Raw genomic sequence first — 27023 nt, 5'->3', positions numbered from 1 at the left:
TTAACTTTGTGAGAGCCAGGAGGGTACAGGTTTAATTCCTCTTGAATCAGCAGAACAACACTAATCCTGGATAATAATGTGCCACAGTCTCGAGGAAGAGAAAATTCAGCTCTGATGTTCAGCCTGCCCCAGCTCACTTGGCTATCCCACACTGACTATCCAACATCCCTGAGTTCCTCAGGGAAAAACAAACCAGAATGAAGTGGTTTTCCTTCTGGGAGTCTACTCCCTTCTGCTGGGGACGGGAAATGATTTCAGCAGTGTTTCCTTGGTGCTACACAAGTGATGTGCAGCAGGTGCACTGAACGTGGCTCCTCTTCCCTCAGGTCCTGTGGTCCATCCTGGCCAGGGCTCCAGCAGGAACAGATTTCATTTCAGCCAGATCCACTTGTCCCCAACATCAGCGTTGTAGCCTGGCTTGTACTTGTGCCCAGGGAGCTAAAGAAAGCAGAAAGCTCGGTCAGAACTCTGGTCACTCCCCTCAAAGTTCTGAAGTGCCTCGTGAGATCTACAGAACAGGAAATACTGTTTCTACATTGTAATGATAAAACTTACAGAAAAACCAGTCTCTCAGAAAAGACTGAGCTGTGCAGCTGAAGGAGGGATTGCAAAAGCCAAAATATAAATACGAAAATGAGGCCAGTGATCTCAGCACCACATTCCACCTGGATTCATCCAGCTCCTCCCAGCCTGAGATGGCTCCCCTAACTGTATCATGGAGAAGAGGAACTGAATCTCATTCCAAAATAGGCACACACATTATTAAATATATGAAATACTTCATGCGTGAGATATTGAGTTAAATACCACGTTAAATTAAACTGTTCAAATGAAATTGCAGCTTTAGCCTTCAAGAGCTGAACTTTTCTTCATTAAAGCAAAAACAGTATCTGCCTGCCTTCATCAGCAAAGTCAGGAACCACTTTTTGATGGAAAAACCCAAAGATTTTTGAAGCCTTTACCCGAATTTCAAGGACCCTGGGACCTAAGCAGCAGCCTGTGAGTCTCAGTGCTGAAGTAGCGCCCTTTGGAAGGTACTGACCACGACCTGGAATGCCAGAGATGGTGAGATCCTGGTTCTAAAAGCAGAACTCATCTCCAGAACATCTATTCCTACCTCCAGGAACCAAAAAGAAAGAACAGAACACCTCTGAGCTCAAATACTGGAAAAAAGCCCATGAGTTTGGTGAGAAAGGCTGAAGCCAGAAAAGATGCTGTAATAAAACTCTTCCTTTAGAAATAAGCTATCTGCTGGCAGCCTCTCCAAATAATTAAGCACAGATCATCTGCTCTGTCTCCAAACAAACACTGGTTTCACACAAGACCCCAGACTTGTCCTGAGGATTTTCCCTTTCCAAAAAAACATGTAAGAGGATCCAGTTGGGGAGAGCTGCCCCTGCAGAGAGAAGCAAGATGCAGTCTTGATAAAGTCTGTAGTCAGGCCACAAAAATGAACCATTTATTAAAAGATGAAGCCTGTTGTTTTGAGGAAGGGGACTTGCGTTTCTATTCACTTGAATGTTAAAAACCAAGACACTTCTTTCCCTAAAAATCAAGCTGACAGAAGACCTGACCTCCTCCACGAGACACTTCCCACCCTACCTTGTCACAAACCAGTTGTGATCAGTTTTTCTGAGGTTTTTCAATTAATGTCTTGTCTAAACATCAGTAGAAACCACACAGTCCTGTTGAGAGGTTCCCCCCACTGAGCAAAGAGGAGATGGGAGATGAACAGAAATGATTACTATCTCTGCCCCACGGATTCCCAGCAGTGAGCCAGGGAGGAACTGTGACCAGCCTGTGACACAAAAACAGCCCTCCCTGGTCCTCTCCAGGCAGCACATAATTGGCCCTTTGATACTTGAAGAGATTCCCAGAGAAGTAGATTATTAAAGCAACAGGAGATCTCTGGGAAAATACAGCAGTTTACAGTTTTGTTTCTGGGTACGTCTGCCTTCTTTAAAAAGCTACAATATCAACCCCGACAGAACTCACGTTCATTGTCCAAAACAAATTCCCTGTGTGCCTTTGGTTAAAGACATGCAAGACATCAAAGCAAGTGTTATAAGTATTCATCCATAACTCCATCATTCACAGTGGGCCTTGGCAAAGGCAGGAGAGTTTGGGGATTTGTTACAGCTAAACTTTCAAAATAATCAGAAAGAAAAGAAAAAAAAAAGGGAAAAAAGGGGAAGAGGGAAGCAGAGTAAACAATTCCCATATTACCTAGGAAGCAGGATGATGGGAATTGATGCTCTGTGCACAAGATGCACAAGTGACACCGGCCACTTTGCCAAACTTTGCTCTTCAAATCCCACATTTTCCAGCTGTGACTGCAGTAAAGGAGCTGCATGGCTGGAACAGGGTAGGATTCTGCAGAGAGGTGTGGTAGGAGCACCAGGGAAGATGTGGGGATGCAGGGCAAGGGGTAAGATGGGCTGGTTCTGGTTAGGCTGATGTTCCAAAGTGCACCCAGCTGAAATTCCCAGGCTGCTCTTGGCCCAGTACAAGGGCAGGGATGGAAATCAGGGACCAGCCCTGAGGCTGCTGGGTTTGTCTAGGCTGGGCAGCCCAGCTGCAAGAGATGATGGAAAGGAGACAGGAGAAAGCTCTATGGGACTTGCCAGCAGCTGAGACAACAGAGAGGGACTGAATATTCACTTTCTCTTGCAGTACAAGTTCCCTGGAAGTGTCCCAGGCCAGGCTGGAGCACCACGGGGTGGTGATGGAAAGTGTCCCTGCCCATGGCAGCGGGGCTGAGATGAGATTTAAAGTCCCTTCCAACCCAATCCATTCCACAATTTTATGATCACAGAGATTCCACCAGGCAGCCCCAAGAGCTCCCCCACATTCCTGCAACTCCTGCCAGGTCACCAAGGAACAAATTTTTCCACTCCATGGAAACTGAGTGAGAATGAAGCCTTGGCCTGCTGCATTACACTCCACAGAGCCCAAAAGTTGGCAGTGAGGATTATTTCCAGAGGGATGGGATAAAATCCATCACACATAGCACAAAACTCCTGAAATGAGCTGAACCCAAAGGCAAAGCCAGCTCAAAGGCATCAAACTGCTCAACTTTAAAAGAGCATTAGGAAAAGAGATGAAAACAAGACTGTCTCATCAGTTAAATTAAGAACCTGCCACAGAAGTGCCTGTCAAAACTATAAACATGATGAAAAGCCCTATAAAGTAGCAGAGGCTGTGGAAGAGCAACAAGCAGCTCCAGCCAGCTGCTTGCTCCAGATCATTCCACACCAGGCACGTGCAGCTAGAGCTCTGGAGAGCTCCAACCACCTGGAAAGGTTGTTGAGGAGGAGCCTGCCTTGTTTTCCAGCCTTTGGGGAACAAACAGAATTGCCATTATTGCCTTCTATTCCTGCTCTGCTCTGTGCTGATGGCTGGGCTCCACAGCTCCAAGAGCTCTATAAACAGCCTGCTCAGAGCAGCACCGATCAAAGAGCACTTAAAAGCAGAGTCATTGCTCTGGGAGCTCAGGCTCATTCATCAATACCCCGAGGCTGTTTAGAACAGCCCAGTAATAGCCCCTTCCACCACTGCTGGGAGCAGATGATTGCTTCCTACAGGAGAAATCCTTGCTTCCAAAGGGTTGTCAGTGTTGTAGGCACACAGCTAAAAGCTGAGAGAATCTAGGAACATGGAGCTGCAGATATTGGCTGGATTCTGGGAGGGTTTGGTTCCTGATCGCTCCATATGATTCCTCCTCTGGTTCCTCTCTACAGCTACACCAAAGGAGGATGTAGCCAGGTGGGGTCAAGTCTCTCCTCCCAAGCGACAAGAGGAAACAGCCTCAAAATGCATCAGGGGACATTGAAATCGGGTATTAGGGAAAAAATTCTTCATGGAAAGGGTTGTCACCCTTGGCAAAGGCTGCCCAGGAATCCCCATCCCTAGAGGGATTTAAAAGCCACGTGGATGTGACACCTAGGGACATGGGCTGGTGGTGGCCTTGGCACTGCTGGGTTTAAGTTGGACTCAATGATCTTCTCCAGCACCACTGATCTTGTGCTCCAGAGCACTTAAAGCAAGGAAGGGGAACAATTTGCCCTCCACACGCACATCTGAGGTGCGCGTGGCTTGGTTCCCAAAGGCCTGGCACAGACAGATGTTTGTTACAGCCTTACTCCTGCCATCCCTTACTCAAATAAAGCCCTCAATGCTGTTAACATCCATCGCAGCCCAAAAAACAAGAGCACCCAGAAGTTTCGTTGAACTGAGGCTAAAATAATTCCAGTTTGCTGGAACTGTTCAATGACTGCTGTCCTGCCCTTCATTCATTCACTGAAAAAACAAGACAAAAATCCTTTGGAAAGAGAAGTGCCCATAAGAGGATCAGTTATCCACTAGAGAGTGCAGGGAAAAGCCAAGGAACTAATCCAAGCCACACAGCACAGTTAAACACCTCAAACTGACTCTACTTCACAGTGTAAGATCCATGGAGATGCTACCCCTCTATTAAATTCGATTCCAATTAATTTTAATTTAACAGAGATCTACCCTGGGGATCACATCCCTCCACAGGTACGGGATTAAGAGGGGTTTGGGAAAGGGGGATGTGCTCCCACACAAAAAAGCGTTTCCTTTCACAGGGACAGACTATCAAGATGAAAATGGATTACTTTAATGCCAGTGAGATTTGACTGTCTTTTTGATTCACAAAGGCACCCCGTGCCTGGGACAGCAGGGACCATCACCTAAAATAAAACAGACACAACCACCAAACCCAAGATTTGAGACAGTTACAAGGTCTGTCAGGCTCCTTCCCTACTGTTTCTGGGATAGATATCCCTGCCAACTGTCCATGATACTTTTCAGGGTGAGCAGGGTGGAAAAGCTGCCTGTTCCTTAAGAGGGGATGCTCTCACACTCTCCCCATATGGACAGGATTAGTGAGAGCAGAGGAGAAGTGGGAAGGTGGGAAGAGGAGCAAATCCAGGTATCCTTGAGCAACAGCTCTGTCATTCCCAGGTTTTTGTTATTCCTCAGGTTCTTTTGGTCTTACTGATACCTAGCTAGGCAACATCTTGTTACTTTAGAAAGGGCTAAAAATACTTCTGCAGAGATAAAACAGAAAAAAAAAAAACCCTTAAATGAAGCCTCTTCTAATTTATTGTGTGTCTGTTTTCATTCCTTCCTGGATTCAAGAGCAGATAGGGCTGGGCATTACAGCTGTCAAATACCTCCTTTAAAACAGAGTTAGGAAAGGAGATCTTGATCCTAAAAAGAATGAAAGCTTCATCTAGCCAAGAAAAAAATGGCAGGAGAGAAAACAGAAGGTTCTGTCAAAGGCAGCAGCTATAGCAACAATCGCAAACATGGAGAAGGAAAGACATCCTAAGCTCCTTGCTCTTGCAAAGGCAAGAGTTCATCCTGTTGTTGATCCAGACTCTGGCTTTCTGAAAGCTCAAGTATTCCTTTTGTAGCTCTTTCAGGAGATTTTTATGTGAAGGGGTCCCTGCACTCTCAGCAGAGCTAAGGGCCCTGCTAACCTTCTGCTTGCCAGCAGCCACCTTCAGCCCCACAGCTGCCAAAGAGGGGCCAGAGCAGCTCTTGGGCCCCTCAGACCTGCAGAGCCTTCCCTTAACACCCTCTCTTTGGGGCTGGCTGTGATTTCCCATTGCAAACACAAGCTCTTCCAGCACTCTCAGTGTTGGGTGGTGGGACAGAGCTGACCCATGCTGCAGGCTCACCTTCCACCACTCAAAGCTACTGTCCTGCAACCACCTCCAACCTGGAGGCATGGCAGACATTGGAGGATCTTCCCTCCTAAGGCTGCATCCTTATGGAAAAGAGTGATGAAAAGCCTGGGAAAAGAGTGTGGGATTCCCCACCCTCCATCCTCTTCCCTCTTCTCTGCTTGCTGCTAGCCAGGACTGCAGGGCCCTGCCAGCCACACATTCCCAAGCCCTGGGGCAGGAGGGAGGAGGATGAGGAGCAGGGCACAAAGATGAAGTTAGGCAAGGCAGCCGAGCTGTGCAGTTGCTGTGGAAGGAGCTGAATTGCACCTCACAGCAGTAGCCAGGACTTTGATCTGCTCAAGCTTTCCTTGCTTCATGCTCAGCATCCCTATATTCCAAAAGCAGTCTTCCACCAAGGAAAACAGGGAGGGAAATAAAATGAGAGCCTTGTCTCACCTTTCCATGGCACAGGACAAGGAGGAAACACCTCACACTGCCAGAGGGCAGGGTTAGATGGGATACTGGGAAGAACTCCTCCTCTATGAGGGTGCTGAGGCCCTGGCACAGGGTGCCCAGAGCAGCTGTGGCTGCCCTGGATCCCTGGAAGTGTCCAAGGCCAGGTTGGACAGGGCTTGGAGCAACCTGGGACACTGGAAGGTGTCCCTGCCCATGGCAGGGGGTTGGGAATGAGATGAGTTTTAAGGTCCCTTTCAACTCAAAGCATTCTGTGATTCTTTGCTTCTCCAAATTCCAGCAAACAGCTGCACTTTTATGTACACAGAAAAGCACACGCACGTCAAAGACGCCGTTTTTCCCCACTCCAGGAGATGCAGCAGGAGCATGAAGTACATCAGCACATTATTTAAGTACACTGATTCCATTAAACAGAGCCATTTGTTTTCATCTTCGCTGCAAACACATCTGCCTAAGTGCTCCAGCTCTCCAGCTTCACAGGGCGCACACGGAGTTTGGAGCATTATCCCTGGGGATTGTGTGCACTTGGAAGAAAGGCAGAGAGATACAGCAGTTGTTAAGGGAAAAAAAAGGGTAGTCAAGCCTTTACTAGTCTGACAGTTCCTAAAATAATGTTGCTTCCCTGAAGAATGAACGTGCTTATCTCTGATCTACAGAACCTGACTGAAAGGTTGCTTTTCCCTTGCCAGAAGAGCATCCTTAGAAGTTCCTGAATGCCTGAGCAGACCTGCTGGACCCTGCCAGAGGACTTCATGGTATAAGAAGGCTGCAGAAAGCCACCTCCTCACACATGACAAGACCCCTTACATAATTTAGAGGATATACATTAAAAAAAAAAGTGAGTTTCGAGTATTCAGCACTGTATGTGGCCATCTCATTATTTCATGGAAAAGCACACGCACTAAAATCTTGAACTCTGAAGAGTGTTCCTTCCTCCTCCTTCTTGGTTGCTTCTAATGAATATTTTGAACAAAACCCAGCTTCTACCTGGAATTTGTAACTCCCTGAAAACCACCATTGTTAGGCAGCATGAATTGTGTGCATGGAGCTCTGAAAAGCACAGCAGTTTGCTGCCTATTGGAGAGCTCAAGGATTTATGAGTAGTTACAGAGGGAAAAAATCCCCTATGCAAATCATTGTATTTATGTGGTAAACATCATTACACCAACTTTAAAAGCACACATTTCCCACAAGGCAAAGTTAAACTTCTGTAATTATCTCATAATTAAGCCTTTACTTACAAGTCAGCCTAAACTTTTACTTACAAGTGAACCTAAACCCTTTATCTTCAAATGCCAAAGTGGCAGCACAGCTGTGACCATCCCTGCACAGCCACGGGCAAGGCAGGGGCTGTGATTCCCTCTTTACAGACCCAACAACCTCCCAGCCCAAATCTGGGTGTCTGGAAGCTCATCTGCTCTCTGTGCCTGTGCTGACTGGCTTCTTGCTGGATCACCTCTGCACAGGAGCCTTGCCTGAGAAAAGAATTCAGCCCTTCATTTGCTAAATAAAGTTGTAAGGTAAAAAAAAAAAACCCAGATCTTCAAAGTTGCAGCACAAAGAATGCAATTCTCAGAACATAAAACAGCAGGTGGGGCTGGCTTTGTGCTTCCCCTTCCAGTAGCTGATGGAAAACAGGAAAACTCAGCATCTTTTGCATTGTGCACCATCCCTGTACAGCCCCCACACTACTGAAGGATTACAAGTATGCAAGCATTTAGAAGAGAGAAAATTAGTATTAATGTAGCCTAATTTTAACAGAATACTTCCTGAAACAAGCAACTCCTCCTGATTCCAAAGGACATTATCACTTTCCACAGCACTTTCCTGAATCAGGGCCTACAAACAAGGCTGCAGAAGGGAGATTATATTTTGGCAATGGTTTGTTTTGTTCAGCTTCAGCTGTCAACTAACTGGCATGGAGCAGAGCAATCCGAGAGCACAGCTTTCCTTCCCAGGTAACCATATTCCCTCTCCTAAGCATCCCTTTGCTACATCTGCAAGGCAAGTCACAAATTTCTCCTGGCAGCCAGTCACTGGATGAGCCAGGACATTCTCCGTTTCCTGCCAGCACAAAGAGGCACGTGCTGCTGTACAGCCAGAGGAAAAAAGGCTTTCAGAAGTCTCACCCCAGGCTCTCAGCACACAGCACTGAGGTCACATCTAGCTGTGTGTCAGGCAGCCTCAGTAATTCCCAGCTCTACTGCAAAGGGACATCTCAGCCCCAGAAAAGCCCTCTCATCTTGGGGAAGAAAGGCACAGGCAGTGCAGATGGATGCTGTGTGCTAGAGACGAGTCATGCAGCAGATCCTCCTCAAGTCTGTGCTGCACAACACAGGCAGCTCTTGGAGGGAAGGGCTCCAAAAATCCTGAGCCCAAGCTTGAAGTTTTGTATTTAAGAATGTGACAGCAAGGAAGAGGAAATTCTGAGAGCAATTTCTCAGCTGGACCAGGGAGTTTTCAAATCCATTAGACAACCTCAGATGCTTTCTGCTGCTTTAACCTTTAGCCCCTTTTACAAGCTGGAAAGGTCACATCTCAAATGAGGCAGAACAGTGTGAATCCAGGAGCCTCTCCACTACACAGCCAGCCGAGGAGGAACAAATTATTGGAATACTCTGTCTATTCCAGAAGAAAACACTGGTAGATCAGCTTCCAAACAAGTCCGTAAATCTGTAGCTTACATTTTAATCTCAGTAAAAGACTCTATACTACCAGGAAAAGAAAAATGATAGGCTTTGGATTATGCAAATTGTGGCTTCTAACCATTTATATTGTATATTCCTCCCTTTTTCTTCAGGATTGCCTGGAAAATCATAAGATGCAGTGGCAGAGAAGATTTCAGCCCAACTGGAAAACAGAGGCTCACCTGTAACTTTGGCCACTCACTATTAATTATCAGCTCCACAACTTCTCCAAGCAGCTTTTCCAATACCTGGGCCTTAGGCAAGCCCCGTGTGGGGTGAGGACACCATGCCAGGGAACCACTGAGCAGCACAAGGGCAGAGCTCCGGGGGGATCGGAAGCTGCTGTCTCCAGAAGCAGCAAGGCAGGAGCTAATTAAAACCCTGTGTGGGAGCCTGCATGAGGTGTATGAGAGCACTGGGCACAACAGGCTTTGGATGTGTGCCCACGTGCAGAAACACTCTATTTAAAGCAGCAGCACTTTGGGGAAGTGAGGCAGCATTCAATTCCTCCTCTAAAAAAACCCTCCCTCCCTCAGCATTCGATAAGGAGTGGCCATGGGTTTCCAGTGTTCTTGCCTGACTTAAGGGCCTCTTAGATTTCAGAGGTCACAGACCCATCAGGGCACAAGAAACAGAAACAAATAAAACCCATTTATCCTTTAGTCCACATCTAAAGACAAAAAGAAAAAAAAATCAGATTATGAAAAAAAACATTTGCTTCCTTATTCCTCTTGGGGGGAAGCTAGACTTCAAAAAAGGTGGGGATTCGGGCAGAATGCACGAGTTCCCAGTAGCAATGGGCAAGGTATCCCCAGCAGTGAGGAGCCTCCAGCCATGTCCCCATGCCATGTCCCCAGCAGTGAGGAGCCCCCCGGCCATGTCCCCAGCAGCGAGGGGCTCCCTGGCCGTGTCCCCTGGCCGTGTCCCCAGCAGTGAGGAGCCCCCTGGCCGTGTCCCCAGCAGTGAGGAGCCCCCTGGCCGTGTCCCCTGGCTGTCCCCAGCAGCACTCACCTCCCGGTACTCATAATAGATCTTGTCGTACTCAGAGCCGCCAATGGTGATCTCGGGGACGAAGCGCGGGATGGACACGGAATCCAGCACTCCAGCCTTGTCCTGCACGCTGAAGGGAAAAGGAGCACTCGGTTCACACCCTGCCCCAGCAACAGCCAAGTATTGTACCCAGGGAAGCTGTGGCTGCCCCATCACTGGAAATATTCTGAGCCAAGCTAGATGGAGCTGGGATGGAGCAACCTGATCCAGTGGAAGGTGTCCCTGCCCATGGCAGGGGGTGAACTGCCAGGGCTTTAAGGACCCTGCCAACCCAAACCATTCTAGGACTCATTATCATCATTCTATGATTAAAGAACTACTTTTCTGTTAAATACAGCTTCCAAAGACTTGAGCTATTTTCCAAACACTTATCCTTCTCTTTACAAATCTATGATGTATTGCCCCTCATCCTTGCCTCCACTTTGTTCCTGCTCCAGTTTTCTGCTTCTCCATTTCCCCTCCCAGGTTCATCCTCCTTGGAGATGGCTCCATCATTCCTGGGACCCTTCTCCATTAATCCCCTCTGGCTTTTTTGCTTTCTATAAAAGCAGTGTAAAAACCAGTGGTTTTACTGAATGCCACACACTACCTTGCCAAATTCCCATCCTAAATGGACCAGTACTGAGACAGTGAGAGGGTCTGGAAGGAGGCAGAACCTCCAGCACCCTGCCTTGGAATACCTGGAGGAAGCTGCAGCAGCTCTGGTGATGGATCTCGGGATCCACCACTCTGCACAGCACCAGCACTTCAGATATCCCAAATTTAAAATGCCTGAGAAACTGCTAGAAAGCCTCCTGCTGCCTGTGGTTTCCACAGGCTGACAGTGCCACCTGCACGTGGCTGGCAAAAACACATCCCTTTCCAGGCAGCACTGACCAAACCCTAAATCCAGCACCAGAAACTCTGCAAATTGGGTTGTTTTCAGTGAATTGCATTTCTCAGCAAATACTGACGTGCACATCAAGCACATGCCCTGAGCAAAGCAAAGTTCATCATCTTCAAGCAATTATTTTTACCCCCAAATCATAAATTTTGGGACCTTTCCTCCCAGCAGTGAAGAGCTCCAAAAAGTGAACCAGTAACATACCCTGATATTCACTCTTTAAATTATCCCACTACAGACAGATTTGTAAGGAAATATAATAATCCAGTCGAAGTTCAGATGGAAGGAGGTGAGGATAAATGCTCTTTTCCAAGATGAGGATCAACAGCAAAGATGCTTCCTATAAACTACAACAATGTTTAACTTCAACAACATTAAAGGTGCATTTCACGTGCTGGAAGGCACAAAAGGGAGTCCGGGCAGATATAAAGCATAACATCACACATGGAAATAAGGTTTTGTGGTCACCCATGCTGCAGTGAATCCACTCCTTTCCGAATCTCGGCCAAGTGGCCATTTGGAAAGGACAATTCCCAGGCACAATTCATTTATTTAAGGGCCAAATGACAAACTTGCTGCTTCTAAAAGCTATTTGCACAAGAAAATAATGAAAGCTACTGATGGCTTCTCCATGTTCTCTGCACCTTCAGAAATAATTTGGAATACTAAGCAAAAGCACACCCATTGCCACAACAATGTCTAACCACAAACCCACAGCCACTTGCCAGGACTAATTCCTTGCTCAGCAGGAAGCATTTACAGACCTCTTTTATCTTTCTTTCGTTTTCTTTCTCTCCCCCAGCAGAAAACTGTCACTGTTTATTCTTTTCTGACCCTTTACCAGACTTTCCTGAAGGAGCTCTCAGCATGCAGCACCTTGCTAAAGGTGCAAGGTGGGGTAAGGGAAGGAAACAGGTTAGAAAAAAACAAATTAATGAAGCAACCCAACAAAAACCACCTGAGTTTGCATAGTCTGGGCTGGGATTTCTCAACACCTGATGTTGGCATACTCACAAAACCTCAAGTGACAAGAGAGACCTAAAAGCCAACGCCACAAAACCATTCCAGATAAGTTCTATGTTGATAAAGGAAATTAATATCCTTCCTTCTGCCAAAGGGACTCCAGTTCCCTCATTTAGCCAGGCAGAACAGGTACGGCATGGCCAAGGTGAGGCACAGCCAACTCCCTTGGTGAGCAAACACTCAACATCAGCATCAAGAACAAAAAAAAAAACATTCCAAAAAAAAGCAGGTCTGCAAGAAAAGGGAAGAAGGTGCAACAACAGCTCTTCAAACCTAGAAAAGCCACTGCAAAGAAGAAATCACAAAAGAAGTGTTTCAACTGCAGCAAAAAGACGGGGTGGACAGGGCTTGGAGCAACCTGGGATAGTGGAAGGTGTCCCTGCCCACGGCAAGGGGAGGGATGAAATGGGCTTTTAAGGTCCCTTTCAACCCAAACCATTCTGGGATTCTATTATTTTATGATGAAGAGAGAACCAAGGTGCTAAAGAAAATAGCTTCTAGTGCCAGAAGTTTTACAGTTAATAGTTCATGAGATTTTTGGAGTCTCCATGACAGAAGTTTCAAAGCCAGGTCCAACCCATCTCTTGCCAGCCCTTCTAGTCCTGCTGTTTGCAATCAGACATTTAAACAGGGACACTTCTTCCCCTTGCTAGGCAAAGCTACACTGGGAAGCAGAGCTGCAGGGTCTCTGTCCCTCTCTGCCAGGTTCTGAAGGAGCTGCAGGGACAGATCAGATTTAGTTGTGCAGTTGTCTGATGCAACAAGCACAGCAAGTTCCCCGAGCTGATTAATAACACAGGCAAGGCTACACAGCCTGCAGCTCCTCCTCGCAAATGCAATTTATTTTGCAATACATGTAGACAGACAAATGGCACTGGGAAGGGCCCAGATAAAAACATGCCTGAAACAGTGCAGTGGCAGCAGAGGAGCTCCCTAAGACATTTAAAAAGCCAGAACGGTTTCTGTTGGAGAGGAAGGGAAGATGTGAAGAACATCCTCTGGAAGACACCTCCAGCTTCCAAGCCACAAATGCAGCCCTTTTTAATCTTTTACCAAGACCCCACAACCAAGCTGTCAGGGCAAGGGAGAGCACTTAAGGGCAGGCAGGGAGAGAAAAGAGATCATTATGCAACTGATTGCCCATGGGTTGGGCTCAGCGGTTTGATGAGCTGCATTAATCACTCAGAGGCCCTGCTGGGGTTTCCATGCATTAGATCCTATCCATGTGCAATAAAAAGTTCTCCTCGGTCCTGCTCACCCATCCCGGTCCCCCAGACACAGTGGTACAAGCTGAGGGTGGAAGAAAACAGCAGGGCTGACAGCCCCAAGAGCTGGGAGGTCAACAAAGGAAGCAACTGCAGATGGAAAACCCAACAGGGCAGAACTTCGATTAGATGTGAGGGGAAATTTCCTCACTGGAAGGGTGGTCAGGCATTGGAACAGGCAGTGCTGGAATCACTGTCCTTGGAAGCATTCCAGAGCCACGTGGATGAGGCACTTGGGGACATGGGCTCTCGGTGGGCTCGGCAGTGCTGGGAGAATGGTGAACTCCATGATCTCAGAGGGCTTTTCCAACCTAAACGATCCTAAATAGCTGCTGGAGCCTGCCAGGAACAGCCAGGAGAGGGCAGCAGGTGCCTGCACACGAGGCAGGCACTGGGAACCTGTGCCAGGAAAGCAGGAAAACCACTTTCCAAAGGAAAAATTCCCATAGGCATGGGACACCTGCACAACTGTGGGGACCACAGGCTCTTTGCTACTCGGGCATTGGAAAAAGGGAGAAAAGCATCAGCTTTAGGCTTCATGGACTCACACCTGGGCTGGGCATTGAATCCAGCATGCAATTCCAACACGGCCGACCTGCAGCAGGCTCCCTGCCTTTCTGGAGTTACCATGGGGAAAAATCATGTCCAAACACACACTTTTACAAAGAGTCTCTTCCCATGCTGCCCGAGACATTGCCCAGGATTCCCTCACTCTGCTGAGCAAAACATGAGCTCAAGGCTGGCGCAGGATGTGTTGTCACCCCTTTATCGATGCTCTGACAACCCAGCACAAAAAAAAAAAAAAAATCAAAAGCAAACCCCAGGAGCTGGGCTCAATGCAGGTCCCTTCCACACAGGATATTTTATGATTCTGTGGTTTAAATAAGCAGCTTATTGCATTCTAGGATCTTCAAACAACCCCGTGTTTTTGCCAAAAGAAAAATTTCTTATTACCTACGGTGACAAGAGCCTTGTGCAGTAGACTCAGCCCCCTCCAAGGTTCAATGAAAACTTCAGTCCTTAAAGCAATTTGTTCCCTTCTAAAACTGTGAAATAGAATTTTCATACAGTATCTTCACACACTTCTGTAATTGTAAGGTTTCCTTCAACTCCCTCCTACTCATCACAATTAATAATCCTTTCCTAATACTGCATTAGTAGTGTGGAGCTATAGGAAAACAAGCAACTTATTTCCTCTTTCAAAGGAAGTCTGACTGTGATCATTTTTTAGGGCCTAAGTCACCAGATTTTATCCTCCAATCACTACACAAAGAAACCTCATCTTTGACACAGAAAATGCACCCAAATCATGACTTGATCCTCTCAGACACCACCCAGCACTGCTCTTCTGCAATTTATCTTCACTCCTTGATAGAAAAACCATACAATTAGGAGCATTATCTCTATCTTTAGGAGGTATTTAAAGTAACAGCACAGAAAAGTAAAATGCAAGAAATGTCACAATTCTGCAAAAAAAGTTTAACTTGCTTCTCCAATGCCTGTCACAAAGACAAACTTAGGGACACATACTCAATTTAAAAATCTGTGTTTCTATTAACCTGTGAGATGACCAGGAAATAATGAAAATAATATAAGTCTTACGTTTTGTTTTAGAAATGTAACTATACTGAAATTTCCAGCTGCACGTTCAATATGAAGATGAAGTTGCAGCAAAATGGGGAGCCTGTCTCACTTCTGGTATTAACAGCCTTACAAGTGCAGCTATATTCTTTATATACATCTTTGTATTTTATATAAAGAAACTGACAAATTAAACATGATGCATTTGCAAAGAATTATTAAAATCAAATTAAATTCTATTCCAACAAGTTATTTTCCAGTGTCTGAGTCTGATCTCTTCCAACTGGGCAGACAAGGATCTTCGATAAAAACCACTCTTAAACTTGTCTGGAGCCTCTTGTCTCAACAATCAGCAGCAAAAATGCTACACCACGTTCCAGTGCCAAGCATCAATATCACAAAATATAACCCCACCTTCAAAAACTCATGGCTTTGACCATTTTCCCTGGGATTTAATGCCAAGAATTGCTCAGTGGCTGGATGATATCACACTTACTAAAGTCTCAAGTGATGGAAAGAAACATCATCTTGCTCCACCCATGGCCCCTTGTCAAACTTCAGGTACTCAATGTCTTCAATTACCTGGAATCAGAAAAGAAAGCTCTCTAAGGGTGGTTTGATCCAAAACTCAATGAAAGAATCAAAACAGTTCATTAAACAAATGAGAGAGGCTTCACTGCTAAAGCTGTAGTAATAAGACAAATGTCTAGAGATAACATGATCATCTCCCAGGTCTACTTCTGGAGGCTGTGGCCCTGCCAGGAGTACTGGGCACACACGTGGGGGATCTCCTAACATCCTGTGCTTTCAGCTTTGGACGGCAGGGAATAAACTGGCCGAGAGGTGCCTTGTTGCCAAATTCTTACCAGATCCAAGACATTCTTCTTTAACCTGCCACTGGGGCTGAAAAGCCAAGAAGATACAACCTCACCCCTGAGGAAGAAGGAGGAGGAAATGGAGATAAGTCTAAATTTAACTCCTTTGTGTTACAAAAATAAGGTTTGGTCAGTTTTATTCCCAGAGAGGCTCAGTAACACATCCTCAGAGATAGGCAGGGGAGCAGGTGTGGCATCTGCCTCAGTGCTGTGTGCTTCACAGCACAGAAACAAAGGCACATTTCAGGCTGGAAAACTCAGGCCTACAGGAGCTGCAGCGATGAGTCCAAGGGCTCAGGATTTCACCATCCACCACAACCCACCCATGCATGAAAGGAAAGGTAACTCACAGCTCAGAACCCTTCAAATAAGCAATGCCACCTCAGCAATCCATTCCTTCACCATCCCCAAACTTATCAATCCCTGGTTTGAGCTTCACTTACAGCCTGGATCCACCAGAAAACAGATCTTTGCTGCTCCAGGAGGTAATTGCTTATCACACCTGGCTGCCTGGAGCTGAGGGAAACCTGCCCTGGTGTCAGGAAAATGCACTTCAGGTGCCTGATGAGATGGAGACAGCACCTAGGAGCAACCTGGGAAGGAGCAGATTGTTACAGCTCCAAACATCCCTTTCCAGAGACCTTTTCCATAGGGAAAGGATAAAGCTGAGGTCATGACCAAATTCCTGATGGCACACTGTCACCCCATTGACAGGTGAGCCCATGTCAGCGATGAAGTGACAGGATGAGAAAAGAAAAATCCTTGTGTTCTTTAAATACACTGTAATTATTCCCTGCAAACACTAAATCCCAGATATTACCACTTAAAAAATTATAACCAAGTGCTATTACAAAGTAGCCTTAACTATAAAGATCCACTCCTACCAGAATTGGTAAGAAATAATGATTTGGACATGACTGAATAAACACTTTTGAGGCACAAACTGCTGCAACATAACTCCAAGATAAGAGGAAGAGAGGTGTAAGTTAAGTTAGTTCAAACAGCCATTATTTCTTTGACTTATTTAACTGACAAGCTGAACACAAGCAATTCCTTCTCCACTCCACAGCAAAGCTTTGGAAACTCTCTGAACCTGGTAACAGCACTAATCACAGAGTTGCTACAATGGGCTCAAAATGTGCTACAGGGGGAATCTGCATTCAAATTAGTTTTGCTCACTGCTATCATCACATGAGAAGGTCTCTCTCCCAGCAGCTCCTTAACAATGGCATCAGTTTCGCAACCAGGACAGAAGAACAACTTCTTAATTTATAAGGAAAGCCCTGGCACCCCCCAGGAATTAAGAGCAAATATCCAAGGCTTTAAAAGAAATTAAACATAGAGCCAGCTTTGTATTCCCAGTTTTACCCTCAAGCTAAACAAGTGTGAAACATCCTAATGAAGCTCATTTCAGCACTCATTACTCCTTCAGCCACTAGAAGCAAAGTGAATTACAACAGGAAACCCCAACTGACCTTTTTAGGACACTTAAAAAATCGTTTCTAAGCTGTGTATGTGTGCTCTGAACAACCCAAAAGTTATTAAACTGTAAGGCCATAAAAATTCAGCTCCCAAATCCCTAAGCAAACAGATTGGAGTGGGCTAATGAACACTGCTGTCTGTCAAGAGGATACACCTGTGTAAATACACACCTTACAAGCCAAAGCTCTCCTGCCAATCCTTATTTCCAAATTTCTTCTGTGTCATCCCAGAGGGAAACTGAATCTGAACAGAAAAGGGGGAAAAAACAACCAAATTCTTTCAAGTATCAGTATCTACCAGCAATACCCATTGTCACTGACAATGACAACATCATGGGCTGGATAATCTTACAGGGTCTTTTCCAACCTTAACCATTCTGTGGCATTATACTTTAACTTCCAAATAATAATTCTTCCCCTAGTCCAGATTTGTCCAAGCAAATCAAAGACTGCACTGGTGCATCTGATGACCCTATTTAGAGCAATGACAAGATTGCTGAGCTCAGGAGAGTCCCTCCTTGAACACTAAGAGCTTCAGACTGACTTTAAACCCTGATTTAAAGGATTAAAATCAAATCTCTAATAATGGGGTTTCCTACAAAAAAATCTAGGGACCAAACAACCTGCTTTATTCTGACCACTTGGAGATGTGTCCAGAGAGAAGGAAACGGGAAAAAAATCAGGCATTTAACCCCCATCCCAACTTTCCTTTAATTCACCAAGAACCCATCTTGAAACACCACAGCTCTCAACTCCTATCCTTGCTTCTATATCGCTATCCAGAAAAATATATTATTTATATAACTTATTACAATTAAAATACATTAATATTTATTAAAATATATCAAGAAACAATATTAAAATATATCATGAAATATTAATTTATTAATATTAATCTATTAATATATATTAATATATAAATTAAATATAAATTATTTTATATATTAATAAAATATATATTGTTATATTAATATTGTCGATACTATTAATAAATGGATATATTAATAATCTATTTTGAATATCATTAATATGTTAATATTATTAATACATATTTTATATATTATTTTATTTTGATATGTTAAAAGATATTAATATTATTAATATATTCATATATTATTATAATAATATATTCATTAATAAAATATAATAATATTAACAATATATTCATATTATTCTCTATATTCACATCACAACCTCAGCTTTTTTGTTCATTTCAGCCTGATTTTTTGTGCATTTTTGTATTTATTATCTGCTGTCACACTGAAGCCACCAGCCATTTTTTAGGGGTATAAACCCACACCATCCCACAGGTCTACTGGTTATTAATGATAACCTTTATTATCAAGTGCAGGAGCACCCAAAAATCCATCCACAACAGCAGAGGACCCAGAATGTGGCACACAACCCTGTTCTTATAAAGGCAACCCAAAGGCCTAGAGACAAACAGCAGTGCACCTGTGGGGGCAAATGGAGTCTTAATTTTAGGACCAGGGAAGTCCTTATCAATCTTTTCTGCTTCACACAGTCATATAACCAGAACGTTGAAGGACACCTCAGGCAAAAATGTAATTTTAGTCTGATTAGGGCAGTGAAATATTAAAATACACGCTCTGAGTATGCTAATAAGCTTAATGAGGTACAGGCTACCACACATATGTATACATTACTCAACTCTCTGCCAAGATCACACTGCACATAACATAGGAGGAGAGGGGGTTTGGGCTGTGTATAAGTAGGGTAAAAATTTCATCTCATCAGGATGAAGACCCAAAAAGCCCTTGGAGACAGCCCATGGGTAATTCTCCTCTCCTTCCTCCCAAGTGGGGATGATTTCTTGCCAAGCTTCCACGTAGGATTATTATTATCATCCAGTTAACATCATATTACTGTTATTAACAGACATCTATCCCTAGAACCAAAATGGGCCCAAAACCTGGTCAGAGTCTCAAAAACCTTGGTGCTCTTTCCCTCAGGGAACAGCAGCTAGACAGGACAGTTAACAATGGTGAAGCAAAAGGCTTCTCTTACCCTGCTAATAACCCTCCTTGAGGGGGAAAGTTCACTGAACTAAGGGAAATCTATTAAACTTACTCCCAGAAAAGCAAAACTTACCTTCTCCACATCCTCAGCTGCAGTTGCTGTGTACTGCAGAACTTCACTGCTCTCACTGCAAAGAACACAGAAATTGAATTCCCCTGATAAAACTGCTGTACCCATCCTCCCCTGCTGCTCCAAAAGGGACAGAAATGAAGTTAAAAGGCATAAACACCAAACCAGAATCATTGCCATTTTTTAGACTGCTCCTAGAATTCCTGTTGCACCTGTCAGCTGCTTCTTTGCTGGTGGAAAGTTGCTTTTAAAGGGCAAATGGCCTGGATATCTACGTAACTTCAGCTGGAAAAATTTTTTTTAAACCACACATGTGATTTTATTTTCATTTACTTCGTGTGGATACTTGCCCCTATTACAACTGCCCAATCTACTTGAAAATAAGTGAAATTTTCAGTCTAACCCAAAACTGTGGTAGATTTTCCTTTTTTCCAAGTGCATGACTAGCTGTGAGTCATTTCAAGAGAAGAATGCATTCATTTGTCACTATTTACTCAGGCTGAGCTAGCTGAATGAGTACAAGTGTAGGCAGCATGATCTGTAAGTGCAAAAACTTTCTTAAAAGGTAATGTTTCCTGGTTAGAAGATTGCTTTTTTTCATCAGCCAGCAGCCTTCAGAGAAAAGGCACTTGCAGAGCAGAGCCACAACAGGAGCTCCTACACGAACCTTTCAAACCACACATGTTCAGCCACATTCAGCAATAGCTGTTTCCAGCTGGAGAAGCTGGAAGGTCCTGGAATAGATGCCCAATGTGGACGTTATACCAAACATCACACAACAAAGTTTAGGAGTGTGGAGAAAAATTGGTAGAATCCCAGAATGGTTTGGGTGGGACAGGACCTTAAAGCTCACCCTGTTCCATATCTCCTGCCATGGGCAGGGACACCTTCCACTACACCAGGTTGCTCCAGGTGCTGTAGGACCTGGCCTTGGACACTTGCAGGCATGGGGCAGGCACCTGGAATGAGAGATTCTCCTCAATATCAGCCCAAGGGAGAGGTCAGCCTTCAACAGAGCCTGACACCAGCAACTGCATTAAGGACACCGATCAAATCACTTCATCCCATCTCTTGATTTGACTCTGCAGATTATCAGGGCTTCATTAAGAGAAAGCAGCTGCTCAGTGACTCTGCAGATTATCAGAGCTTTCCTTAAGAAAAAACAGCTGCTCAGTGGAAGCAGTGCTGGATATGAAAGAGAACATTACCAATCTTAAGGCTCTGCTCCAGGAAAAGAGAAAAATCAAACAGAACCCAAACACTGTTCCAAATCACCAGGCAGTACCTGCCACAGCACCCAGCTCACAAATCTCACTACCAATAAAAACATTAAAGACATTCGTAACAAGTCAACTAGAAAGAAAGCATCAGTTTTAAGGCAAAAATCCACTATAAACCACTTCAGGCAGCATCAGGCCGCTCCAGTGAAACAGCACAAGGTAACAGGAGTTTTGCCCAGTAACAAACTGCTTTTCAAGGAACAAGCAAACAAACGCCAACGTGGAAAGCAGGCAGGAGTTTGCTCAGCAGTCTATAGCAACTCTTGTTAGCCTGTTTGGACCAGATTTTGGGCATTACCAGGAGTCAGGGAATCAAACTAGGCAGACTAAGAGGTAACAGGTAGCATGAACACAGCCCTCTGCGCCACTGCCAGCAAACAAACAGCTCAGGCAGCTGTGGCTTCTGCATTTACCCCAGATCGGAGCCACCCTGAGGCGCACAGAGCTGGATTCACACACTCCCAGCTCCCCCACAGCCAGGGGACAGAGGCACAGATCAGTGTGACAGGCTGCTGGGAGCCCATCTGCTGCCAGGATGCCGAGCAGAGGGGGTTTGCCCAACAGGGGCACTGACCATGTATGCACAGAGGGCAAGGAGGTGAAATCACAGCAGGATTTAGGATTTAGCCTCACTGAGCACCACAAGATGCACCTGGGGCTTGATCTGCTCCAGAGAACAAGCAGCAGTTTTCTCCCCACCAGTGACTGCAGCACTTTGCTCTCAGGGAGATGACATTCCCAAGGCTTCCCATTCCCTTCCAAGAGCCACGTGCTGGCTGTGGGGACACACGGGGAGGCCGCTGACCACACGTGACACCAACAACCCCTGCCTGCACGAGTGACAAGCTCAATATCGAGTTACCCGCTTCAGGAGCTGGCAGAGCCACCACACTGATCCACCTTGGGAGATGCAGCAAGCCCCAGGGGGACACAGGCAGGCTACAAAACACCTGGGAATCTACTCTGATTTCTATCCTGCACGCACCAGAACTTACACAGTTAATTCATCTGATACCCTTTGAGAGTTTCCCTTCCAGAATTATGAGGGACCATAATTCTGCTCTCAGATTTTTAGGACAATTTTAATTTTCCTAGAGCTCTTTTATAAGAGTTGGGAGAGCTGGCAAGCTCTGTTTCATCCAAGGTTTACAGGGCACACGTTTTTGCTTCCCAGCTAGAGGAAGCCAGGGGAGCCCAGCGAGAGACAGGACACAGGGAATGGCTTCCAACTGCCAGAGGGCAGGGTTAGAGGGGATATTGGGAAGGAACCAGGGAGGAACCATTGAGGCCCTGGCACAGGGTGCCCAGAGCAGCTGTGGCTGCCCCTGGATCCCTGGAAGTGTCCAGGGAAGAGGCCAGGTCCTAGAGGGCTTGGAGCAACCTGGGATAGTGGAAGGTGTCCCTGCCCATGGCAGGGGGTGGTACTGGATGAGCTTTAAGGTCCCTCCAACCCAAACCATTCTGGGATTCTGGGACAACTGAAAGCACTTCTTGAAGAGAGAAAAGCCCTAAAGCCTTCCAAAAAGGCCTGTGAAAAGCTTGTATTGCATCACTCTCTCCTCAGGTCGTGCAAACACACACAGCCATAGCTGTGGCATTCGGCACACCATTCCTGAGCCCCTTTTCATCTTGCAACACTGGCATCGGGCTTCTGGGATGGCAGAAGTAACTACACTCACACAGTTCTTATGCTGTGAGTGCAGCACCCCTTCACGAGGGCACAATACTGTACCCTGCAGCACAAGGAGGATTTTTTCACATGATTTGTTGATATTGGCAGAGATTTTAAGGTTTGCGCACGTTTTTGCTCAAAGATCTAAGAAGTAAAACATTTTGCTTTGCTAACCTGATCTCTGGTAGGAAGGTCTTCTTGTAAGCATCCTCAATGCTCTGGAGATAGGAAGGAGACACCTTTTTCTCATATGGCTACAAACAAATAAACAGAAAAAGCTGTGGAATTAGCTTACTTTCTTTTCCCACCAGCACAGACTCCAAGGTCTGCTCCACCACCTGCCAAGGGCTCACTCTGGGATAAACAGTCAAACATCCAAGTGAACCACATGCACACGAGTGAAAGTTTCAAAGAATTAAGAGTTTTATTTGGAGTGTTTGGAATTCCTTACATGCCGTAAAATATCTAGAGCAGCCCCCAGCTATCCAAGGACCGACTGATCCTTGCTAACTACACGTTCCAGGGAGCTGTAATAGCCAGCCAGAAAACAGGAGAAGACTGTCCGAGTCCACCTTTTCTATAGGGAGGCCAAATTTGCACCTATTTCCACAGTTTCAGACAAGTGCATGGGCAAACACCCACTCCAAACTCCTGAGAAATTTCATGGATATCATCCCTGCTGTTAACCAGTTTGCTTTCCACACAGTGTACTTTCAATGCCACATTTACAAAACACCAGGAATTTCTCTCATCTACCATGTGTTCCCCAAATAAATCCTACAGAGCTCAGCACTGCCACAGCCCAGCACCCAAAAAGTCACAAGCTACATCAGCAGTTTCTGTTCAAAGAAATGCCACTGATTTTCATGCTCGGAAGGGCCAAGAACTCACAGGTTCCCCCAGTACATGAAGAACTTCTTAACTGAGAACTTTTTTCTAATAAATCAAAGCCTTCTTTTAATCTATCAGGTCTCCCAGAGTTAAACTGCATTTCCCATAGCCTTTCAACAAGGCAAGACAAACATCCTTGAATCCTCGTAACACATCTGCAAACAGTTACAAGTACACATCTAAGTATCAAAGAAAGAGGGGAAATAAACCCCAAATTACAAACCTTACTTACATTAGTCATTCCCCAAAAGCACCCTACAGCTTTCCTGAGCCAAGACTAGCTCAGTAATGCAGTCATCCAGCAGTGATTTGCTGGAATCCAGGGAGTTAAGTGAACCTGCTGATCCCAGGTGACTCACACATGAACCCCAGCACAGGACTGAGGCAGCAGTCAACTGGGAAGCAGGAGCCAGGGACCCCAGCTGGCCTCCTGGCACTCAGGAATAAGAAATATATCATCTCTAAGTGCATTGCAAGCAGCACATCACCTGCCCACAGCTCCTGAAGTGGCAGCTACAAAAATTCACCTGCTCTTAAAACAATTTCTCATTCCACAAATGACAGCATATTGATGCAGTCACACAAAAAGTTGATTTTTGCTTTTTTTTTTTGCCTTTTTAAAGCAAGCATACAAGAATACCCACAGAGTCACCACCACCACACAGATCTCACACCTCAGAGGACAAGCAGCTCCTCAGAAGCAGCATTCAGCAGCAAACCCCACAGGACTCCACATAAGGTGTGATTACAACAGACATTAGCAGGCAGCAATTGTGAGAGACAAGTAATAATAAAGATAAGAAAGAACTAGGCAATAATTAGAGATCAAATTACCTTGCCTTTCTCTTGAATCCTCTTCTGCACTTCTGGGACAGGCACGTCTACATAAATGACCAAGTGAGGTGGCAGCAACTCAGAAATGCTGATCTCCTTGACCTCTTTGTAGTGATCAAGGCCTGTGTAAAACACAAACAAATCACATTCCCCACCTCTGTATTTGGAGTCTCTTCTTCTGGGCTCACAGAGCAAGTTCAGGGTATGCCTCTCCTCTAACAGAATTCAGGAAGTTTACAGAAAAACTTTCTCCAGAAAACTTCCATGCACTGAGATCTAAGAATCTAAACCCAGTTGTAGCAAAGAGGGACTTTATTCCTGGCTCGGGTTTACAGGAATCTCAGCTTTTCCTCCACCATTTAGAGACAATAAGCAGCAGTAGCTGTAATCAAGATTTTTGTTCCCTAAGGATTCCAGTACAATCCAAACTGGGATTTTGTATTAAACTGTGGATTGCTGGGCTTTGCTGCCTCAGCAATGCAGACACAGGTCATCATTATCACCTCTCAAAGCCATCCAGTAACTTACAGCAGGTGGCAAAAAACAAATATATACACCTCTTAAATCCAACAGCAAAACCAGGAGGCAGTCAAGAAAACAGTTATGTCCACCTCAGGAGCAGCCAAAAGAACAGATTTGCTAAGAACATGCAGCAACAGCTCAGGAGCTCAGCACCCATAACCCCAAACCAAATCACTCAGGTTGGCAGGAACATCCCCAAATCACCCGGTTCAAGCACTCTGCTGAGAACTCCACCCACAGCGTTCCAAGTATCTCCAGGGGGGAGATCCCAGGTGATTTGCTCCAGGGTTTGACTCTCTTCACAGCGAAAAAGGGTTTTTCCTTACAAATGAAACGCTTTGCATTTCAATCCCTGCCCTTTATCTTTTGTCTCCTCGCTGCCACTGAAACCAGACTAGCTCCACCCAGCAACATACAACACATGAACACTGAACCTTTAAAGGAATCCCTCCTTCCAAGCAGGAATGTTTTGTTTCTTTTTTAAAGTAAAGTTAACTACCAGACTCCTGAGAGATTATGGCCAAACAGCTTCCTTTTGCTGGCAGGAACTCACATCTCTTGTGGACATATCCCTGCTTTAACATGGCATCCAGGAACACGAAGTCACTGTAGGGAGAGCGCTCCAGCACCACGCCTTGACCTGCAAGGGAGAGCAGGCTCCAGGTTGGAACAAAAGGAGCTGCAAGGTCCCTTCCAGCCCAAACCATTCCATGATTCCCCAACCTGTGCTGAGCAGGTGCTCCAAGGCGTCGGCGTACTGCAGGACTCGGCTCCCGAAGATCCAGGACTGCAGGCGGTACGAGTGCCCGTCGGGAGACTCGGGGTCCATGTAGAACTTCTCCAGGCTACAGAAGCCATTGAACTTCTCAGGCAGCAGCTTGCCCTCCCCCGAGATCCTGTCCTGGTAGTGGATGTCTGCCTCGGGGAAGTACTTCATCCCTGAGAAAGAGAAGAAACCCACAGCAGAAATAAGCTGTGCTCATGTGCAGCAAACACCTCTTCAGCTACTGAGCACACAGCTGCTCCTTCAACAGCTCCCCTGCCCATCACAGCAGAGGGCAACGAACCCCAACTCCGAGCTCTGCCACGGCCCAGGGAGAGCTGAGCTGTTCCAAGCACATCCACGTGGAAAAGCCAAGCTCCCGGGGAGCACACAGACTCCATTAGAACTGCAGCTTCACTCACAACAAATCCCCATCCCAAACCTCACCAACATCACCCACAGAGCCTCCCCACTCCCTCCAGCATTTCCCAGTCAGGAACTGCTGCTCTGATGAACTTCCTCTGCACAAGAACCACGACTAAACTCTGTCAGCTCTCGGGGAAACAGACAGAGTGAGACATACCCAGTTTGTCTGCTATTTGCTGGGCCAGCTGGCCCTTCCCAGAAGACAGATTCCCCTCTACTGTAAAGACTTTGCTGTGCTCTGTGAACTTCTTGCTGGTCCTTTCTCCCAACATATAGGCCAGCCACCCATACTGCAGGCTCTGCTCAGGGCTGGCGTGGATTCTTGCCTGGAGAAAAACACATGGAAATCAGCAGCTTTGGAGGGATTTTTCAGCTCAAACACTGTTTCTTCAGACACACACACAGGACACACTCTTATGCATCTAATACAAGTTTTCACTCAGTAACCTTAGCACCGTCATTTCAGCTTAGCAACTGCAGCAGTGGTTAGGCAGGAAAGCTGTTCATCAAATTAAAGGCTGAGAAGACAGAAAAAAACATGGAACAATTTTCAGTCTGAAGGCCAGACACACAACACACCCAGAGTTCCCAAGAGAGACCACACATTAGACTTTTGCTCGTACTTTCTGTGGTTCTGGGCACATAATAACACTAAACCCACTCGCAGGAGAGTTACAGCTTCATTTCAATACAGCTTTCAATGCACCATTTCTGAGCGGTGGCAAGAGGGACCCACCTAGGCTATGGGGCTGAAGGCAGGGCCTTTCTGACCCCGCTCAGAGCCTCCCCCAGGCCCCGATAAACATCGTACAAACCTCATTCTGAGCACTGCAGTGCCCTCCCTCACACAGGGGCGGTCATTTCTATCGAACACTCCTTTCCTCGCAGCACTACTGCCCACAGCCGCAACCGAAGGTCACTGCACTCTCCTGCACTTGCTCCAGTCTGCCTCGCATTTCGCCGCCTCTCCCAGCTCCCTGCCGGCAATGTCCCTTCCCAAGGAACAGCCCGGCCCCGGGGAGAGGCATCTCCGGCCCCCAGCTGTCTCTGCTCACCCCCTCCCCCAGCAGGACGGAGCTCCGGACACAGCCCTGCCCAGCCACCTCCACTCACCTCCCCCGGCAGGGCGGAGCCCAGCGCGGCGCTGCCCGGCCCGGAGCTCCCCCGCCGACCCCGGGCGGCCGCGGCCCGGCCGAGCCGGGACACCCACAAGGACATGGCGGCGCCGGGCGGAGAGCGGCGGCGCGCGGTGATGACGTCAGGCGGGAGAGGCACTGCGCCCCGGGGAGGAAGGCCCTACGAGGCCACGCCCCCGGACACGCCCCTCGCCAGAGGCCACGCCCACGGTCCGTGTGGGCTCTGGCGGGAGCGGGGACAGGGGACAGCGGGGACAGCGACAGGCGGCACCGGGAACGGCCGGGATAGGGAACGGCCCGGGTTAGGGACTAGGGGGGACAGGGAACAGCGGGGACAGCGACAGGCGGCACCGGGAACGGCCGGGATAGGGAACG

At 46.4% G+C, this 27023-nt stretch overlaps 1 protein-coding gene across 6 annotated transcripts; it reads right to left on the bottom strand.

Moving 5' to 3' along the window:
- On the bottom strand, window positions 1-26764 carry LOC128810375 (NADH dehydrogenase [ubiquinone] 1 alpha subcomplex subunit 10, mitochondrial-like). 6 transcript variants are annotated; one of them, XM_053983185.1, is made up of 11 exons: window positions 26626-26763; window positions 25670-25838; window positions 25047-25262; window positions 24877-24963; window positions 23802-23923; window positions 22251-22330; window positions 19128-19182; window positions 15978-16127; window positions 15156-15241; window positions 9869-9977; window positions 1-438 (listed from the first exon to the last, which is right to left on the bottom strand). In XM_053983185.1, the coding sequence occupies exons 1-11, from the start codon at window positions 26728-26730 to the stop codon at window positions 370-372; spliced, it is 1248 nt and encodes a 415-aa protein (XP_053839160.1). In that variant the 5' UTR covers window positions 26731-26763; the 3' UTR covers window positions 1-369. The 6 variants fall into 6 exon arrangements, with proteins under 6 accessions (XP_053839160.1, XP_053839162.1, XP_053839161.1 ...); XM_053983187.1 differs by lacking the exon at window positions 26626-26763 and adding an exon at window positions 25960-26030; XM_053983186.1 differs by lacking the exon at window positions 15978-16127.
- Between the last annotated feature and the right edge of the window lie 259 nt (window positions 26765-27023).

This window comes from Vidua macroura, chromosome 7 (genome assembly GCF_024509145.1).
Source record: "Vidua macroura isolate BioBank_ID:100142 chromosome 7, ASM2450914v1, whole genome shotgun sequence".
In the NCBI taxonomy this organism is placed as follows: domain Eukaryota; kingdom Metazoa; phylum Chordata; class Aves; order Passeriformes; family Viduidae; genus Vidua; species Vidua macroura.
This window is presented reverse-complemented; position numbering and strand designations above follow the sequence as displayed.